A 21,077-nucleotide genomic window follows, 5' to 3' on the forward strand; every position below is an offset into this window, starting at 1 on the left:
ATGAAATATTTTGAGATTTTTAACCAGGTACGTAAAAGAGGAACTGTTTTCTTTGTTTTTGCACATGGAGGTCAACCATTACAATTACAGTCTGATCTGTTGACTACTGAACAACTGCATTTCAACAGGTTGGCAGTAAGTGCCTTGCTCAAGGACATGTCATCACTGATGGAGTGGTTATGCGCTCTTTCATTTGCCCCGTTCAGAAGGACCTGGGCCAGGTCAACCTGAAATCTGTCTTCACAGGAGAGGGACAAGATTTATCTGCCAGAGCAATAAAGCATGAGCTCGCAGATTTGTCCGGTTTCCAGGCTAGTCGGCACTGCCTGTTTAAAAGTTTAAAACAGGAGCACACCACGAGGAAGCAATGCAAAGAACAAACATCTTTAAACTGAATATAATTGATGAGACTGTCTCAAGTTACCAGTCCAAACTCCAGTCATGATGGTACAAATGTACAGTGTTCCTGGCACCAATGTATAATAATCAAATACCCCAGTGCTTTATGGGAAATTAATTAAGAGATTGCTCTTTCAGACATACTGAGAGAACTTCGAGAGCATGGCATTTGTGCCTGAATCCACTTGGACCCAAAAATCACAGTCAGGCCACATCAGATTTCTCACTTGATACCTCAGGGTGAGCTCTTGGTCTCCATTCAGGCTCTGCATTTATGTTCTATTTTATGTTCGAGGTATGTCATGGCTTCAAGGGTGAAAGCTTTAAATCAGGGCTGCTATCTTTCTTACCTTCTTCTTGGACTTGAAGACGTTGCAGCGAAAGACATTACTCTGTCCGTCTCTAGCGATGTAGCTGAAAATCTTCAGATCCTGGGAGTCATGAGACACATAGAATATCCTGCAAGATAGAATAAAATAGGTCAGAGTTAATGAAAAAAACAACAACAATGTGAATGTGATTCAAAACAGAATCAGAGCCTGGCAGCGTTTCTAAATGTATCTTAAGACGCAAAATAGGCACGCGGCCCGTTTGTCTGAGGTTTCAATGTGACAGAAATAAACACTATCTTAAGTTTGTTTTAATCTGAAGGCACGAGACCAAATTTCAGCTCTCAGGCTCATAAAAAAAGTAAGTAAGTAAGTAAAGAAAGTTGTGATTAGTTTAGTGGAGAAATGTTATTTAAATAAAATCAACTGGCATGAACAGACTATTATTTCTTGTGGGACTTTGAGATGGGAAGTTCAGTGACACACATTGAAAGTAAACTTTAATTCAAACTTCTAAAAAGAGACCTCAAGTGACAACAGTGATATATTTCAGTGTGAGAAGGAGACAGAGGAGGTAATACTATCACAACAAAAAATATTGTGTGTGAAAGGGGATGCAGGGGGAACTAAGTCTGAGACAATCATCGAGTTCTCCGCGACAGGAGAGGCTGTGTGCAGCCAACAGTGAAGAGATACAATATCCTGCCGAGCAGGTAAATAGGAAGAAACAAGTTAGGGAGCAAACGGGAGAGCAAAAGAGATAATACACAATATCCTGCAGGAGGGAGAACATTGTATGAGTTAAGGTCTTTACCGGATCTAATTTGTGATGATAAAAGAACACTTCTGGTGAGATAAAGCATTGCAGATGACAATATTGTGTCAAGACTGACAACAAGGAGCTGGAAATTGTTCAGTCTAAATGAGACGGGGATGGTTTTTGTTTCATTCAATCAATGTATGTTTGAAAAAAAAAAAAAAAAAGAACTTTCTCAGATTATCCATCGAAGACAGGAGTCTGCTTTCTATAACACCTCAAAAACATTTTTATCATACTGCTTTGATTTTTCCCTGCAACTCCTGAAAAGAAAAATATGCTTTACATTTTTTACCTCCTCATAACATTTTTCCAGGGACATGTTCACTGGCAATATTCTATTCCACAACAGCAGGAAGTGAAATATTGTTTTCTGAAGCAAACTGCCTCTACATCCACATTTTGCCTTATATATACTAAGGATGCAAGACATTGGATTTTTTGCTGATATCCAATATGCAGATATTAACAACCCATTTGGCCAATTACCACGAGTAATATCTTATTTTAGTGATCACAAAGTCTTCTCTGTAGTGGAATTAACATGTTATGCATACTCTCATTGTAATAGCCCACAAGCAGATGGAGATATAAAATACAATGGTTTTGAATGTATGGAATACATTGAATAATACATTTGAATGTACTGTATATAATACATTCAAAAAGGAGGTGAGCGGGCTTGTCAAGAGAAAGCCTGCTATAAATAAGCGATAGACTCATTTTACCTTGCCAGTAGAAGTATGCCTTACAATTTTTTATTTTAGTGTGTCATGTTCGTAGTTACAAATGTGCTTAACAACAGGGTTAGTAAACAGAAGAAAGCAGCATGGAGGTCAGTGAAAATGTTACAGTGGTTACCTTTATCACTTACTTTTCAGTCTCTCTTTCTAACTGAATGCCAGCTAATTTGGGACCATGTTTGAGCACCATTTGGCTGAGACTACAGGCACAGAAGTTACCAATGATTGTGCCAGAAAAGGCCCCAAAAATTAACATGTCCACTTGGGTGTCATGTTTCCATCACTACCTATCAAAGCTGGAGCTGATAAATACCCACGACTACTGCAGAATTGTATGACCCTGGAAGAAATACCAGTTGTAACCTCTCCCACTATGGACAAAAGCCAGGAGTTAATGGGTGTTGGTGATTTTTTTGTTCAGTGGGAAAGGGGCTTTAGATCATTAAGAGGTTTAAGCCATTCCTAAGCCTGCAAATAGCCTTGTGTTTATTTTCAGTGTTATGACCATAGCCATCATCAAATTTATTAGCGCAGCATCATTCTGAAGGAGTTTCTGAGAGTGTTTAAGAGAGGTGTTTGTACAATTCTGACAAATAATTCAAACTGTCTTCTGCAAACGTCACTGCTTTGGTTATGAAAATGTCTGACTTGTACAACTGCTATGTTTAACATTCAAGATGAGCTGATGATGACAATACTTAACACATATTCATTGCTGTGTGCTCATTGCCTGTATAATCGAGTCATAAATATAAAACTAGGTTTCCAGACAGTGTGACACTTTGCAATGTGAAAAAGGGACTGCACTCTACATAAGCAAAAAGGTCACTTGCCAATGAAAAGGTTTTTCAAATATTTATTGTAATGAGCTAAATCTGTCTTTGTCAGAGTGCAAAAAACAATCTCATTACTATGATTGTGCCACCATTTTGCTCTTTCAAGATTATTATGAAAATGAAGGCCTTTCAAGACCTTACAAGTGATGGCAGACTTCATCACTAGTGTAGAAAAAAAGAGATTCCTACATATTTATTGTAATAAACTCTAATTAGTGTACTCTAGTCTAATCAGAGAAAAATCATTTGTTCTTATGTGTTTTGGCTGTTCCCAAAAACTTTCATTGGAGCACACTAAGTTACCTCATCAGAATAAAGATGGTGCCTCTTTTTTGCTTTTGTTTGTTGTGCAGACATTTTAAGGTTAATGAATTGTTGGTGATGCCTAATTCATTTAACTGAAAATATCAACTGGTTGAACGAAGTACCAGAAACCTCAGGCATAACAGCCTCCTTATTGGGCAATTAGTTCCTTATTATGGGGCCCAGTGGTATATTTGGGATAATTCATCACAGGAAGACAATGGACAACCAGGTAAGGGCAAGAAATTAGGTGACAATTATTTAGAAATGTGTTTCCATGTGTGTTTGAGTGCATATTGGTTTTGTGCGTATGTGCATTTTGTGGGTATATGTGGTGAGTGCTTGATATCAGGAGTCTCATCTATACAGTCAGTGACATTTCTGTGGTATTTGTTTTGGCCTTTTCTGTGGGAGCCAGACTGGCTGAGGTCTTGCGGTATAGATGGTGTCTTTGTCAACAGAAACTGTCACAATGCCAGACACTGGACACCAGACAATGTCACAATCTGCAGTGACTCAAATACACACATGCACATGCGCGCGCACGCACGCACGCACGCACGCACGCACGCACGCACGCACGCACGCACGCACGCACGCACGCACGCACACACACACACACACACACACACACACATAGCTGCAATAATATTAGGTCCAATAACTCAAGTTATTATGGATGGATTAAATGTGGTTTAATTTCCCAGAGATGCTGAAGTCATTAGCTGTAGTTTGTTTTACTCCCAATTACTTGAAATATCGAACACGTGTGTTAGAAAATGCCAGCTTTCAGTTTCAGAAAAACAAATTACATGTGAGATATTATCAGCTAAACCGATTTCAGTCCAGTATATTCAGTTTCAATATAATGATGAGGATTTTAACATCATTTTACGGAGCAAAGAAGTAGGAATGTAAAAAAGAAAAAAAAAACGCACACTGAGTTCTGTAAAATGTTTCTGTCGGCTGTGGAGAATTAAATTGAGATGTAAATTAGCCCTTGATATTCTTCTTTATCCTGCCTGAAAAACTATTTTGTATTACAACTTGGATCTTATTCTGTTCTCATAGGTCTAACCAGACAGGTTATAAACTAGCCTAAAAAAATATATATACATATATGTATAAACCTAATAGTTTACATCAGTAAGCAGCAATGTTATTTAGACGTAAAACACAAAGGTAGAGCACCTGTAGTGTCACTTTACAATTGTGCACATACAGTAACTACAGTTAGCTAGTAAACTTCTGTCTGTGATGTTAACCTGGACAGTTTTGCTATAATTTCACCATTTGGCTTAATTTACCTTCCAAATAAGTTTGAATAACCTGTTGGTTTGTTACAACAAGTTTCTCATATCTCAGGGATTACTTTCTGAGTGCAGCATTATAATGAGTAATAGGCCCAGACCATGACCAAAGCTATGAAAAAAATAACTGTATAAATAAATAACTGTAGTAAACCATAGCTTTCTTTTATGGGGTGTTATAACATCTAGGGTCTATTTTATCCACACAATGTTACAAACATTTTGGTAGCAAACCTGTCAGTATTTTGTCAATATGTCCATTTTCACAGTAAAGATCTACCACTGCCCAAACATTGAAGTATACTGTACAATGTTTGTCTGATACCCTGTGTAAACACAAAAGGTAAAGCCAACACCAGATTCACTCCGCTTGGTGTTTTGCCCCACTTCATTTGCAGTTTTGGGCACTGTATCTGCATTTTTTTGGCGCTGCCTCTTGCTTGGACCTGTGCTGCTAACCGTCTGGCATCAGTTGTTTTTGTAAAGTTTTAACCTCACCAGCGGGCTGTGCCCAGAAACATCCAAAACACAGACAGATAGGAAGAGAACTAGAATTACTGCCTAATGGTTGTGTGCCTTTGCACACCAAAGATGCTCTCCCCCCCCCGCAGCACAGACCATCTGTACAAACAGCACAGTTTCAAGGTGCTCACTATGTTTTTTTGATGTCACAGTGACCTTAACCTTTGACCACCACAATCTAATCAATTCATCATTGAGTCCAAGCGAATGTTAGTGTCAAAGTAGAAATTTCCTTATGGTGCTCTTGAGACATCGCATTCTTGACAATGAGACTGATGCAAGGTCACAGTGACTTTTGACCACCAAAATCTCAGTAGTTTACTGTTCAGTCCAAATAGAAGTTTGTGTCAAATTTTAAGAAATTTCCGTTCTTGAGATATCAGGTTCATGGAAATGGGACAGATGGGCAGATGGGGGGACAAATGGATGGAGGGACAACCCGAAAACATTATGCCTTTGGCAACGGCTATTGCTGGTGCAGAGGCATGATAAGAAAATACAGGCAGAGGAGAGAGTTTTCTCACATGAATACACTGTCGCACACTTGTAGTGGGTCATTTATGTGGGATTACTTTTGGATGAGTCTATACATCCCCCCCCCCCCCCCCCCCCAAAAAAAAATCCTGCCTAATATGCCTTTAAAAGGCTTTTTATGAAGCACATGTAGGCATGGTTTAGCATCAACAGCAGCCTTACAAGTCCCCATTTGCTTGCCAGAACTAATGAGCGGCTCAGAATAGAAGATGGTCTGCTGTGGCATTACAGTTCATAGAGTACACAGAGTACTGGAAAACACAGAGAAATAAAGTGACATTGTGTACTAGGGCTTACAGTGAGGAGAGGTGGGTAGCTGGAGCTTAATGAGTGCAGCAGAAACATTTCTGTAAGTGTCTGTGTCAACAAACACAGAGAGCTAACAGGGTCTCTACAGTATTATCAAGCTCTATCATCTACTGGAAGAAAATTGACCGCTCCCATCCGGCTGCACTTTACAGAAACCTTTAAACTGTCTCCCCTTTCAGCTCTTTTTCTCCCCTCTCCCCGCCTTACACCAAATCACTGTGATAAAAATCAATGCCCCGACAGATATTTGTCTTTGAAATTCTAAAAAAAAAGGGGGAAAGTCTTATATTCTGCCAATTGTTGCCTGGAGAGAACTGAATCTTATTCAAAACATGTACGCGACGATAAAACGAAACATTAAATGCTGCCAGACGAGTGAAGCTCAGCCAAGAGTGAGTAAAAGTGAGCTTAGCTGACTGGCTTAGCTGACAAATCCCCCAGCAGTACAGAGATGACGGCTCAGATACATCTCTATCAACTGTCTCGAACAGGAGCAGCTGCCAAACATCCAGGTGAGGATGCGTCAGATAGATCACAGCTCCGAATTAGAGAGGCAGGCTCAACATGAAAGACGACAAAGATGGTTAAGGGCTAAGTAAATCAGACTACAAATACTGCCCGACGGGAACAACTTCTTATCTTGTATTTCAAAGGGAGGTTGATTTTCCTGTTTAAAGCTACAATCCATAACATTTTCACATGAATGAATGTCTCTGTCACTGAGTGAAGCAACGCAGTGTAACTTAGCAGTGGGTCTACGAGAACAGAAACAATACAGCTCAACTTAAAAATGTGTTCATAGCAGTTTACTTTATAGATATTTATTTTTCAGTCCCTCAAAGCCAGCTGAAATTGAGATGCAACTGTTTTATCCGCTCGCCCAAATAAATCCTTTGAAAGACAGATCATCACTCTTCTTTTACTGCAATTAGAAGCCTTTCACAAGTATTTAAACCTTTGAAACTCCAGCAAATTGATTTCATTTATTTCACTTTTGAAACATTTCCAGAGAACTGTTTTTCTAATTATCATAATTATGTATTTTAAAATTATTTTGGAGAATAGCAGTTTTTTTTCAGGTCTTTTTTTTTTTTTCATTTTTAAACACGTTTGACATACAAGGCATACAAGACAAGACAAGACCAAATGGACCAGACAGACCGCATGAGACCAGACAGACAGGACAAACAGGACGGGACTGGACAGACAAGACAGGACCAAATGGACAAGACAGAGGCAGAAAGATTGGGACAAACTGCACATGTGTGTGATTTCTTGTAGCATGATACGTAAAAAAAAAAAAAAAAAAAAAAAAAAAGAGCTGATATGAGACATATCTGAGGAAATAAAGAGGGATCAGCGTTGAAGGTGTTGAAAAAAAGGGGACCAGGTGCTCTCGCAGGATGTGATGTTATTTTTCAAAGATGCTGTTAGTTTTTCCAGATTTGAGTGTTCTGTGAGTAAATTGAGCTCTGTCTTTCCAGTTTAATAGTATGACCTTTTTAGCAATGGTTAGTGATATTAATATGAATAGTGTGAGGTGTTTGGGAGTGTGTAATTAAGAAATGTCACCAAGTTATGCAATGATGAGGGTTTTTTTTCAGGTTATTTCCATGTTTTTTTTTTTGTTGTTATTTACTTTCCTTTTTTATTTATTTATTTATTTTACTAATGTCTTCCTACATTCTGTGCCATTCCCTCATAAGTTGCTCACTGCCTTTTTTCGATTTTTTTTTCGAAGAAATTGGATTTACCCAGGTTACAGAGGGTTAAGTAACGAGCAATGACAGCGCAGGTAGGCCAATTCCAACACAAACAGTGAAGATAAACATCAAAACAAAAAATAGTTCACTAATAGTGCAAGGAGTCAGACAAAAGTCACTTTTCTGTCAAATAAAAATATATCCATACACTGTGGAGCGTGAGTGATCAATATTAATCCATTTTAATTTGAGATAATCTAGATAATCACAGACATTTGGAGGACAAATCTAAAAATGAGATAAGAATTAAATTAAAATCTACCCAGCGTCCCTTTGAAGCTTCAGCTGTGAATGATTTTACATCAGTGCCTCAGGATTAAAATGTGTCTCTCTCTGGACTCATCAGTCTGCAGCAACAATCACACAGAGAGAAACCCACTGAGAGAAAAGCGCAGAGTCCAAGTTTCTTCTGTTCACTCAGTAGATCACACTACGATGTCTGACACCTGTAAAGCCACCACTGCTGTCCTATTGAGTCATGATATCACATAATAGAGACTACAAAGAAAAGAATGAATAGTGAGATTTTCGGTAGCTTTTGATAAATCTCTTCATAGCTTCCATTAAGGACACTAAGGTCATGTCCGCTGCAATTTGGAGAGTGGTCTTGCTGCAGAGCTCCAGGCTCGGGCCCACCTCCTCTATTTGATTTCTTTCAAAAACGTGAAGAGCGGGCCATGAGCAACTTGAATTGGCCCAAAAATGTGCAAGAAATTAATAAAAAGTTACAAGAAAGTCTTAGCCAAGACAATAGCATGATGAATTTCACAAAAAAGACCAAACAGACTTAAAACACAATAGCAAAATTTAAAAACAATGGCAATAAAATTCACACAAACAGCCAATTAGCAGCGTTCAGAGACCCTACAAGTGCATTAAGTTTTCAAGACGTCCTAAATCCTGTTTTTGACATCCTCCAGGCTGATTATAGTGTGTAGTTTGAGGTGACTCTGCAGCTGACACCAAGGCGATGGATCTAAAACACTACAAGCATGTTTACCAAGGACAGTGTGGGCTTGCGGAGCGACATACAAAAGTTGTCCATGTGACCGAAGGTTGCAGCTTTCACCCATTCACTCTGGTGGCCGAGGCTAACTTACAAAGTACCACCTGCTACTCAGTTAAACATTCACACACATTCACACCAATGGAACAGCCATCGAGAGAATGTTGTGGTTCAGTATCAGCAGCGCGAGGATACTTTAACATGACGACTAGAGGAGTTGTGGATCGAGCGCTTTTGATAAATAGACGACCCGCTCTACCTCTGAGCCAAAGTCGCCCCGAGTTAATGTGGTTAATGAAGAATACAAATAATACAAATGTTTCAAGGGTAGGAGGACATGAACTCATGACCTCACTATTGCTAAAATCTTGGCTGCTGCCCTGTTGGCAGGAATAAAAAAACAAATCTCAATACAACAATAACAAAATCTCAATATTTTCAAAAATGTCAATTAAACACAATTGCTATACAACTGCGTTTCTCCTGAGTGATGTTATGCGACTTCTCCTCTGGTGAAAACATTCCAAGAAGCATGTTGATGGATGTTCAAAACATTAGCAGGTTTATTTCTATTGCAGCCACCACACTAGCCGTCATGATTTCCAGATGAAGGCTGTGTAGGTGTGCTATGCGAGCAATAATAGAAAAGCAAGCCCTTTATACGTGGGAGCAGTGGGAACAACTTTTTTTGCAATACATGTTTTTTTTTTTTTTAGATAGACAGATGACTGACTGAGGAGTTGTGCGGTCTAATGGCTGTGGGGATAAAGGACTTCTTGAAGCACTCAGTCCTGCAGGGCATTGATATGACCCGCCTATTGTTTCAGGGAAGAGAGGGTTGAAGGTACACTGGCACTCAACTTCATGCCCCTCGCCAGTATTCATTACACGTTTCTGTATCCCACTTTCAGTAATTCTTGCCCACTGAGCCGGTGCAATCTAAGGCATATTCACAGGAATAAATGTGGCACTTTTCACCTGTTGTGCCAACTCAGTTCTCTCATGTCATGTGTTCCTCTGCACCATAAACACCAATTTGGTGTCACAGCTCGTGTGATCCCATCACAAGACGGTCTCTAGTTATCTCCAGGCAGGGGTTATTTATGATAATTTAACTTATTCTTGAATTTACAGCTCATAATGTACTAACTGTTATTATCATCTATGATAGTAAAGTTTATTACTCAACGATAAAATATCTTGGCTCACAAACTGTTATTGCACTGTATGACCAACCTCTAGGGATCATTGCCAAAATGTGAGAAAAGTTTTTTTGGTTTTCACTTATTTCAATTAGATTCAAATGGCACCTAGACTGATTTTGTTGGTGACAGAAGATCATATGGGAAAGACTGCAGAGTTTAGTGCATGAGGCAGTGACGGAAATCGAAAAGGACTGTGTTTGAAAGCCCATACAGTGTGACTGAAAAATAGAGAGATGGACAGTAAATGAGAGGCAGAAAGAGAGTGCGTGAAGGATTACGAGTGAATATCTGGATGGAGAGAGGCAGAGAAAAAAGGGGGCGAGACAGCGGAGTAAAGCAGATGATTCATGACTCATCTGGTGAGTTGAAGTTCAGCGGTGCATTAAGAGTTTGACAAAAACACTCCCGTTCCTTCACATTTAACCTGCCACAGTCTCGTTTCTGTCAGCCAAACAGAAAAACTGCCAGCTTCTGTTTGAAGGCTCCACAGGTTACATGTGCACAATTCTCAGTGACCATATACACACGGATTCACATACACGCAGCTAATAAGCCTTTCTTGTTAACAGGCTGAGTGTATCATGCAGGAGGCTGTGAAGTGATGTTTGAGTAATGAAGTGGGCTTGTTTTAGAAGGCCTCTGTCATTTTTCCTTTGACAAATTGCTGCTTGTGAAACACAACTGCAATAAATCAAAGGCTAAGAGACGATGCACCACACACACACAGCGTCAACAATCGCACACTTACAGGGAATCAATACAATAACCCACCTGTGCCAGATCTGAGTGTGTGTGTGTGTGTGTGTGCCTTTTTTTAGCAAGAGCATCATGTTCAGGAATAAAAGCCAAATGCATCTGCATTAATGTAATCTCCTAACATCCTGTTATTGAATATCTACAAAAGCTCCAGTATCAGCTTCAGTAACATGAAACATCCATGGGACACAGGCTGCAAGTAACCCTCAAACCACTGACTTATGGATCAATGTATAAGATGTCTGAAGGTGTCCTTAAGGGCACCATTTTCAGCCATTTTTTTCTAGGCTTGGGTGGTATTACGGTATACCAGGGTATTAAGGTATTTTCAATACCATCATAAATACAGATGCTCCTCTTTCCATTCAACTCTACTCTACTGGTGGAACAGGCAGCTGAGCTGAAAAAACAGCAAGACACAGTAGTGCAGGGAGAGGTTACCGGACTGTAAACAGAATTGGATTGGACTATACAGTATAGGCTGAAAGAAAAGGTGGATTTTGATGTGTCAGATATATTTATGGGGTTAAAACTCTTATAGTCAATTAGACTGACCTAAAAAGGTTAATTAGTGTCGTTTGTGAGAAGTCTAGCTTTGAAAGACAGGTTTAGTGTCAATCAGCCACACTCCGTGGAAGTTACAGCCTGTAAAAGATAGAGCTTTTGGGCAGTAATTACAGCATTCTCTGTCCATTAGCCTAATTGGTGTAAGTGCTACAATACCAGAATTCAAAGTCAAGATGTGCCGTCTCCGCAAGGCTAGTTAAAATTCTACATGTCTGACACACAGACAAATTAATTGTACAACCCCCAAAACCTTTTTTTTTTAACATAGTTTAAGGGTCAAACTTTTTAATAGGGGTCCCAAATGTTTTATCACACTGGGAAGCAAATCTCGACTTACTAACTTAACTTATTGTCTGCACATGTACTTACCTGACTATGTGAGAGAACTAATATTGCCATGTGTTGTGCTGTATTCTTACGTTTGGAAGTGTTATTTCTAAAATATTAGAAATATGAGATGCCTCAATTGCATTCTCTCTTAGGTTTGAAGAAGCTATGCACAGAATCAGGCAGTGCTGTACTTGAGTTTCTTGAACTGTCATGTATGAAGGATCCCTCTGCAGTTTAGAAAGCACCTAATTTTGTTAATCTGATTACAAATATGACGTGGGCATGACAACTCATGGGACCAACTGTTGTAGTCTGGGTCAGCTGGGAAAAAAACCCACATATACGTCTGTTTACCCTTATCTTTCCATTCACCATCTCATCTAAATCTAGTGCGTTCTCCCCGGTCTGCAGAGGTTACCATACAATATTAACATGGCACACAATCAGTGATGGACGTCCTGTCATATTTTAAGACAGGGACAAATGAGATTGTATGTTGTCAAAGGATTTCATCAGTTTCACCAGGTGCAGCTGTGACACTTTCCACTTCTGCAACTTGGTTTTGTCCTTTCTGCCGCACAGTTATACTACACCTGAAACATTTCAGAGTTGTTGCTTTTGCCCAATTTTGTAAACTCGCCGATTTTGTTTATTTGATTATTGGTACTTCATATTTTTGCTTCTATCATAACTAAGCAAGTACTTTAAGTATTTTTATGGTTTCTTTTTTGTCTGTCTGAATTGTGTTTATTGGTATTTTCCACTAGGGGTCAACAGTTTATCGGCCTGGCTGATTATTGAGGCCAATTTTTGGCATTTTGCCGATTATCTCTATCAGCGTTTCATTAATTCTATCTGCGGTCATTAAAATAAATTAAAGACTTGCAGAAAGTTTCAGTGTGGGTGGAACTTTTACTTTTTAAAACCTCAAGGAACTATTTTTTTTATTTAAATTTTCACTTGACTATAAAAAAAGTGGCTGGGAACTTGTTATATTTGATGCTGAAAGTTTCAGTTTTGACTTAACATTTGCTAAAGGCATTCAGACAAAGTTTTATGTTGGAGTTTGTTATATTATTCTATGTGCAATGTGTGCACAATATTGTGTTAAATGTAACTGGGATCATATTCAGTGGTACATCTGATGCTCTGAACAACATGGGTGAAAGTTATTAAAATCAATAAATCCTCATAATTATTTCATATCTATAATTACATGTATCTGTATTTAGAGGACTGACCGGATGCTGCCATTCCATGCCCTACCTGGCTCTATTTGCTCTGTGAGACATGTTGCGACTCCCTCAAGACACACATTTTTAGCAGAACAAAGCTGAGCCTCGCTTTGGGGACACCTCTAAAAAGTGCTGCAGTACATCTGGTGAAATCAAAGGCATCATCAAGAGTGACCGTGATCAGCTCCGGCGGCCACATCACAGCCAGAACGCTTCACACCTGCGCCTGATGGAATCCTGCGGGAATGCCCCACCAATCACCCAGTGTGCTATGTCTGTATTTACTCAGTTGTTCAGTGTGTGTCCGCCCCTTTCTGCCAAGACTAAAAAATGTTTGTGTTATTGTGAAACTCAGTGGTTATATATGATTTGTCCAGATATTAGACATTTAAACTAGTCTTCTGATTTGTCCAAACAAAAAGCATCTGAAACCAGCAGTTCCTAAAAGCATTCAACTCATGAGTTATTTTATGATGTTAATTTTTTGTTTTTTTAGGGAAATCATTCTTTTTTTTTCCTCACTAATAAATGTAGTTTTAACTTAATGGAGAAGCTCTACAGTCCATCACTCTCACTCCTGTCAGTCTTTCAGATTCAGTGGTTTTCACTGTTTGCATGGTTTTGACATTTTGACAAGAAAAACCAAGCAGCCTGTCGGTGAGACGTCAATGTTTGCAATTATCAAGCTTAAAGTTTTTCTTCTCTTTTGACAATTTAAAAATTAAAACACATTTGCATTTGCAGATGTTCCTCAGTTCAATTTGTCTTGTGTCTCGTATTACTTCAAACAAAAATAACATTTGAAGAGGTTATACAAAGCCTTTTGACTGTGTCACACATAAACCAGGCAACAGTTGAGCAGAAGGAGAAACACTGTTCTGCTTTACTATAACAAGCCTGTTTCCTTTGCCTGCATATTTTAACACACAGACAGGTGTCTCATATAGCCCCAACCTAATATCTTTTCCAGAACAGATTTGGCAAAGCAGAGAAAAAACAGACTTAATTACACAGCATACTGATCAGGCATTATGTTGATTAAAAGTGACTATAAAAGGCAGGGTGAAAAGGTAGAGGTTCATTATCAGAAAAGCTGTTGTGTCAGCTCAAACTTTGCGTGCCCATATAAAGAAACTCCCTGAAATTATAAAGCCCAAGCTCTGCAATTCTTAAAGTAACACAACACAACAGACTTAATCATCTCGCTGACAGTCAATTTCCTCCTGCGCTTGTTAAAGTCAAGGTTAGCAGCTCCGTCTCATTTCTGTTCTCTGATGCATTATTTACTCAAAAAGGTAAGCGCCCCAGTTTGTGCATGTATATGAACACATTTTGGGGTCTTTTATGAGAAATGAGGGCACTAAATCAATATCTCAAATCATGCAATAAACTGAGCTCAGCTGAGACAAGCTCTCACTTTCTCTCACATAAACACAAACCTCAAAACACATCAAGATGGGTGAAATATTTATGTGGTATTCTGCCTCAGGGGTGTGGATCTTCAGGGAAAGTTTGTTTTTGGTCATGTGTACAGTACACGTTGGTGTGTGCCAGCTTGTGTGGATGTGTGTGGCAGAGTCTGGACTTTGAAACTGCAGAATGTTGAGAAGAAAATGTTGCAGACAAATGTGACAATTTTAAAACTACATGACTACATATGTTATTGCTTAGATGTCCAGCGCAATTTGTGACATAATATGGCACAATTTTCTTACGATCAACATGTCTATCAAATATAAATCTTTGAAAACTGTTTTCTTTTAATTTCCTTTTTATTATCCAAACTTTTTTCTTGAAAGTATTTATTTTGTCTCCTATACATGAATGTGAAATTATTACTATTTATTAATATATAAAATTCTTATTATTTTCTTTAATTACTCATATCTATCTATCTATCTATCTATCTATCTATCTATCTATCTATCTATCTATCTATCTATCTATCTATCTATCATTTTTGCATTTTCTTGATTAACTTTTCTTTTCTCGTGCTAATTTTTGGGAAATTCTTTTTTACTAATTTCTGGCTAACAATTTAGGTCATCTTGGTAAAGTTGCTCATTGCCGTCCTATGTTCTTTAAATGATTTAGGACAACTTGCTCAGTTCTGAAATGGTTAACTATAAAAAAGGGAGTTAAACACATCCTAAATGCACTTGCTTTTGAAGTTCCTCTCTCTTTCCTCATGGGAGCAGCTGCTTTTTTTGGGGTTACTACATGAATTTTCACTCACCTATATACGCAAACTTGACTGATGGCTGATTTTTATGATTATTCTGTTGTTTTATTATTACTTTTGTGTAAGTAAATATGCTCTTACCCCTTTGTAAACGAGTCTTGATTCCTGGATTATAAGAATATGTATTGGCCATGTCTGATTTGCTAATACTCACTCCACAGTTTGGACTGGTGAAATACTAATAATGAGCAACAATCCAACATCTCGAAAAAAAAAAAAAACATAAACTTTTACTTCAAAATTATTTCCCACATTGGCTTAAAGCAAAGTTAACAGCTAATTTCCCCTAAGCTACCAAAAAATGCTTTAAAAAATCACAAATTGCATGTATTATAAAAAAGGATGATACATTTCTAAAAATGCACTCTTAATGCCTTTTGGCACTTTGAGGCTATCATAGTGTATTCATTTAGAATTTGTGCATTTTTGCTGTGTCATTATTAGGGATGGTATTCTGCCTTCAGAAAGTTTTAGATTTCTTTTTTTTTATAATTTACAATAAATTTTAGTGTGAAGTTAAAATTTCTTTAGGGATTGTCATTCCATAACATTCTTCTTCAGCTCTCCTTTTACATGCACCACTTTTCACTCAAGGCTTGTTTTCCCTTTATAGTTTTATTCCATTTATACTCCCATCCTCCCTGCAGAGGCCACGGCCATTTTCTCGCTGCAAAAACTACACATTTGCATCTATTCAATAGAAAAGGAACATCAAGGGGGAAGAAAAAAGCTCATGAGCTCATACATACTTCACAGACATATCCATACAATCTGCTACATTGAAATGAGAATGTGACGTTATGCATCAACATCATCTTGCAAGGTGACTGAATGGATCGAATGTGCGATGGCAGTTATATGAACACACCAGCGGACGAAACAACGCACTGGTTTGTCTTTTTTTCTCTAGTTTGTCTCCAGAGAACTACAGAAGGAGGAGACAGATGAGAGGGAGACAGAAAACTACTAATAAAACATCATTTGAACTGCCGGGGATGAAAATGAAAAAAAAAAAAAAAAAAAAGAGCCAAGTGAAGGAAAAGGGATGGAAAGCTCACACACAGCTCATACATATGAGATTACAGACAGAAAGAGAGATGGAAAAAATGTTCCCACTCTTTCCATCACATACAGAACTACGCACTAAGATCTTGTGTGCTCTAATCAGTGTAAACAGAAAGAAGTTGCATGTCTTTCCATATTAACACAGCAAACAGAACACGGTACAATCATGGAGGCATGCAGCCAACATGAACATTTCTATTTGAATGTGGATTTTATCTTTTTTTTAGGAGTTTTAATAATCTGCTGTGACAAAAAGCAACTCTGAGATATCTGCCGTCATTGTGCTGCAATGACAGCTGAGTCAGTCAAGGATAAGACAGAACAATGAAAGAGTGGATACGACTGGTATTTACACCATAATAAATTCAAAACTCGGGCGCATCAAAAGTCAGAGAGGCAGCAGGATTCTTTTTAGAAAGTCCTCGTCAGCTTTTAGTGGCACTACAAAGTGAATACATCTGAAAACTCTCCTTGGTAGTCAAGTTACACTGCTGCACAGCAAAGTTTTCTCATTAACTTCGCCCTCTCAAATCCTCCCCTCCTCACTACACCTTTGTACCAAACTAGTAATACTCCTCCATGTCCTTTTCGAAACCCCCTCTTGCCAAACTTCCCTCCCTCTTGCTATTAAGTGTTACTGTCCACTCCTGCAGCCCTCCAACTCTTCTTTAAACCAGTGTTTTTCTAAAACATGCGTTTCACAGGGGGTGTCGGTGGTGACTATAATGAATAAGGAAGGCCTTATCTTTGTTTAAATAATAGAAACAGTGTTGCATCCACTAACAGATATAAAAGGAAGATCATATAATACCATTTAGAGCTCATACAAATGGACCTTGTGGTGAGATAATGTTTCCAACTACATTAACAAAAAACTTTAAATCTCAACTTTTAAGTCTACCTTAATTAGAAACAAATAAAGTGCTCAGGACAGTGTAAACAGAATCCCATGATAACTGAGACAATGTGCCGAAAAAGATTGTGTGGTTGGATCGAGAGCTCCAGAACAGCTACAAATAGATTTTTTAGGCCTGGTTTCATCACATTTAAGTGCCAGTACATGAAACTTTTCCATTGGGAATAGTTATAAAGAACTTTTTATATCAGTTCCGTGACAGTTTAGCAGAACTTCTGCTTTGCCATTACACTCACCTCCCCTCAGGCACAGATGGACCCCAAACTTTCCCTTTACTTTGTGGATGGAAGTTAGACTTGTTTTGCCTACGGCCAGTAAAGCTATAGGAGTATCTATGACCAGAATTCCCAAATAGACAGGTAAAGATAACATTACTTTTCATTAAAGAAAAATACTCAAGATACCGGTCTAAATTCAAGTAATGTCCTTCTGCTATCCTTGTGACTTTTGAATTTAAGTAGAGAATGTGTGTCAAAATAATATCAACTAGGGCTAGGTACTCAATAACTTAAAGATATTGACCAAAACAACCCAGTACGAGTAGACGTATCAAAACATGTCAGGTAAAAAGATACCTACATCAGATCCTTTTTGCACAGGGAGTCTGATCCTGGACTGCTGGATCAGCAAACTTTCTATTTTGTTTCGGCAGCAGCAGGTTTTTCCCAGACGAAAAAATAACCAACGAGAAAGAAACATGCCAATATCTTTGGTCTTGGCTCTAAAACAGTAGTCCTATGTCGCACAGTGAGATAGGTTTAAGGACGGCCACTGTCACGGTCTTGCAGTGAAAGACAGCCTGGGATAAAATGCTGACAGTGTCAGAAATATGGGATGACCTTCTCACTGTGTGACTGCTGTTGCAACCTACATCCCCTGACCAACCAATGGAAATGCAGCAAGAATTGACACATTGATCAGTGCGACTCTGCTAAATGCTAGTATAGGCTAATGCTTACTTCAAGCTAAATTGGGATGCCAAGTTGGCCACAGCCATGTTCACATTCTCCTCCTCCTCTTCAGACATTTTTCAACACAGATAAAGGCCATTATAGCAGGGGCTTGATTTGTTTGTTTACATTTTGCCATTAGCACTACAGCGGCTTAGACAGACGATGCACGCCAACGATGTTTTGTTAATGCATATTGCCATCTTTGGACATCGGTTATAGTCTGTGATTTTGTACAGTCTGCATACGTCAAATGTAATGTTGTACCCAAGTTTATGAAGATCCATGTTGCAGAGTGTAGCTTGCACTAAACGTATAAGATTGCAAAAATCTCACAGTCTGCAGGAGACTTAACATCCAACACAGAGCTGTTAAGCAGTCCCAACAAACTCACACTGACACTGACTGCTAATATCACTCGAAAAACACCTGAGCAAAAATACGCCTCATGCGTAGGAGAGAAGCCTCTTTGACAGCCAGCTTTTGGTACACCTCCATTCCCTAGGTGTAATCCAGCTGCCAAAGATGTTACAAGGGATGTGCAGTGAGGCAGGGACACACTGATCTTACACCAACCACAGCCTGAGGGCCACCACCATACACTAACAGTCTTATGTGTGATTACCTTTTTACCAAATCACAGCCATAATAATATACAGTACAGCAGCACTCCCTCTCTTGAAATATTGCTTAATGAAGTGACGATAGCTGTGCGAGGCTAACTTAGCCCTGTCACCATGACTATGTGTGTGCTGACCTTATAGATTAAATAATGGACGTAGCCACTGCGCAATTACCAACTGCTTTGTACACTGACGTCTTACAGGCTTGAATTTGGCATTTTGGCCGTCGCCATCTTGGTGTTTTCCAAACAGAGCACAGACAGCCTTCTTTCAACTTTCAAAAGTGTCTCTACCTACAAAACTTTGAATTAAGTACTCATTAGTATTGATATAACATTAAGGGTACTGGTATTAGTACAAGCATATACATTTTAAACAGCTCTAATCTCAAACTCAAATGTCCATTAAGTCATTTTTTTCTGAGCTTTCAACCTTTTCAAGTTAACACTCAGTCATTGCTCAGCAATGTAAAACTAATGAAATGCACTGCAGCTGCTGCATTCCAGCGATGCATTACAGTTATAACACATTTTCTCATTTAATATGAATGAACTTCATGGACTCCCATGTTTTAACATCGCAGGTCAGATCTCAAATGAAGTTAAACATCTATTCCACAGAGTCCACCTGTGAATGAATATGAATCAGTGAGTATAGCTCTTAAGGTTGTCATGACTGTTTATGAAAAGTAATCACTCTTCTTCCTTTATGACCATAGCCAGGCTTTTAGAAGCTGAGGCAGCACTAGAAAGTAATACAAGTAACATGTAAGCATAATGTACAGAGGTGTGAAAACCAACACAGCAGCCAGTAATCTCACTGCAAGCCACCTCGGAGATAGTGCTGCAGTTTCATATAGTGTAAAAATGTTGTTGAGTGCACATATGTTATTCGGACATGCGCAGTCACACACTGCTTGCCCCAACAGGCCAACAGAGACTCACAACACTGCACAACAATACTCATAAGTATAATTAAAGTAGGTAAAATTGGATGAAAGAAATCAATAAATGAAGAGCAGATAAATCTTGCAGCAGGCGATGGAGAACCGTCTCGTGCCTGGGAACGTAAAATAAGTTTACTCTGACCGACTTCTTTTTAAAATTCAAGGTATTTTTCAGTTAAAAATTGGTACAAAATAAAAACAGCGAAACTCAAATATGAATTACATACAGCTTTATCTATAAGGTGGAGGAGAATAATGGTGTAAAAATGAGGACAAACATAAAGAGGCAGGATTGACTCAGCACCAGCAAGCCCTTACTCCCAAATACAAATCACCTATTCCTGCTCTGTATACTGATCTGTGTGTGTGTGTGTGTGTGTGTGTGTGTGTGTGTGTGTGTGTGTCTTCTAATACAGACACACAAGCCAAGGTCATGCTCACATACCTAAACACACACACACACACACACACACACACACACACACACACACACCAATACCCACAGGCAGTGGGAAGCAATGAGTGGGCAGAGAGGAGCAACAAAACAAGAACTGAAACATCTTCATCTTCATTTACATTCAATTGAGAGAAGTTCATAGCAGCAGCTGCAGAGGTTGAATCCAAGAGGAAGGAATAAATAAATGCAGCCGCACAAACTGAAGCACTTATGTTCTCAGAAAATGCAATCTCTTTAAGTGTTAGCAGTGGTAATAACACAGCGCTGGACCCTCTGAGTCCTTTAAATCCAGCTGAGGACTCAGATGATCGATACACTGAAAGAGTCAAAAATACTGGATTGCTGCCCTGCATGAGAAAATGTATCTACGATGAGAAACAAAAGCAAGTACAACTTAAAATGCCTGAGTGTATATAAGAGAATAGCAGGTGGTGAAAAGAGCTGCAACACCTGCCTGGATGTTTCTGTTCTATTTGAAATTAAGAGGACAGTAAATCTGATATTAGTGGCACTTTCTCCAGTTAGTGCTGTTTCCTCTGAGCTGAGCTGTTGAAGGTCATTTTCAGACACAATTACAGGCCCATGGAACTAATGCGCAGCAATTCTGCTGCTACTTTCCTCTTTTCAAACAACTGATTTGGTGTTACAGTTCCATTTCAGGGCGATCGGTGTTACAGAAGCTATGAAGAAAAGGTAAACTGGTAAGTGGGTAGATGTCTGATCTGTGTCTGCAAACATCTGTTCTCTCACATTTTATTTTCAGGCCATCTGGAGGCTTCAGAAGGACAACTCTCAACAGCTTGTGCAGAGATAAAGGCAAATTTAAGACACAGCTTAAAGCCTTTAAAAACACTACGCAGTCTAGAAATAACTGTGATTTAGGACACAATTTGAACTGGCCAAGTGTCTTATTC

At 38.8% G+C, this 21,077-nt stretch overlaps 1 protein-coding gene across 2 annotated transcripts in view; it reads right to left on the minus strand.

Annotated features, from left to right (window-relative positions):
* The window catches only part of LOC121963630 (carboxyl-terminal PDZ ligand of neuronal nitric oxide synthase protein-like), a 242,336-nt gene that overhangs the window by 115,165 nt on the left and 106,094 nt on the right, over window positions 1-21,077 (minus strand). For both annotated transcript variants that reach the window (XM_042513916.1, XM_042513910.1), the window contains exon 5: window positions 750-858. In XM_042513916.1, coding sequence (XP_042369850.1) covers window positions 750-858 — 109 coding nt within the window. The remainder of the gene's footprint in view (window positions 1-749; window positions 859-21,077) is intronic.

Source organism: Plectropomus leopardus, chromosome 3, assembly GCF_008729295.1.
Source record: "Plectropomus leopardus isolate mb chromosome 3, YSFRI_Pleo_2.0, whole genome shotgun sequence".
Classification (NCBI taxonomy): Eukaryota; Metazoa; Chordata; class Actinopteri; order Perciformes; family Serranidae; genus Plectropomus; species Plectropomus leopardus.